The sequence below is a fragment of the Penaeus monodon genome, chromosome 24 (genome assembly GCF_015228065.2).
Source record: "Penaeus monodon isolate SGIC_2016 chromosome 24, NSTDA_Pmon_1, whole genome shotgun sequence".
NCBI lineage: Eukaryota > Metazoa > Arthropoda > Malacostraca > Decapoda > Penaeidae > Penaeus > Penaeus monodon.
This window is the reverse complement of record NC_051409.1, coordinates 31828250-31829100: the sequence shown is the minus strand read 5'-3', so window position 1 is coordinate 31829100 and position 851 is coordinate 31828250. Positions and strand designations below refer to the sequence as shown.

Here is an 851-nt window from a genome sequence, read left to right as displayed (position 1 = left end):
CACTGTCAGATTTAATGACCAGCGCCTTAACGCAAGGACACTTACCCCCTCCCCTCTTGTCTCTCCTTTCTTTGCTCATGTCCTGATTGTAGAATGTAATTCACCCTTCATTGCCTCACCTTAACTCCCCCTCCCTCCCATACCTCATCCTTGAAGTGGTGTCTAAGGTTACCTGTCCTCATCCCTCCTCCCTCTCCTATCTCCATTCCATAACACTCACGTAACACTAACCCCTTATTGCCTCAGCTATGCCCGTCCCCCTTCACGTGAGGTTCACCTAACCCCCGCCATCTATCCCTCAACCTCACATTCCCAACCTCGGGTGACATTACCCTCCATAGGCTCACTCTCTGCACTTCTTCACGTGATAGTCAAAGGGTCACCTACCTCCCCCACAATACTTAGGTAACGCTAAATCTTAATCGCCTCACTTCCTCCTCCTTCTTCCCTTCCCCTTCACATAATGTCAAAGGTTCATCTACCCCTCCCCCCCCCCCAAAAAAAAAGGTAACACAACTCTCCATCGCCTACCCCATCCCCCCACCTCCTTTACGTGATGTCAACCCCATACCTAAACGCACCAACCTCTCCAACACCCCCCCCATTAACATCTCCACCGCATGCTCCCCCACAGAAGCAGCGCCCCCACCCACCTCTCCGGGCCACACCATCAACATCAGTGTCATCAAGCATCCGCATGACCTCAATGTGGATACTTCTCCCTCTCACGACCTGGCGCTGGATCCCTTGGGCGCCGCCAGAGCACACAGGAACAACGGGACTTCACAGAAAACGGCTTTCGGTGTGTCTGAGCCGCTGCATAGGCCTATTGAGAAAAGTTTACAGGTGAG

The 851-nt window shown here is 52.9% G+C and overlaps 1 protein-coding gene across 1 annotated transcript in view; it reads left to right on the top strand.

Annotated features, from left to right (window-relative positions):
- Positions 1–851, top strand: part of LOC119588953 (nephrin-like) — a gene marked incomplete at its 5' end in the record, with an annotated part of 72188 nt that overhangs the window by 68072 nt on the left and 3265 nt on the right. Inside the window, 1 exon segment of the mRNA XM_037937562.1 lies at positions 635–846. Coding sequence (XP_037793490.1) covers positions 635–846 — 212 coding nt within the window.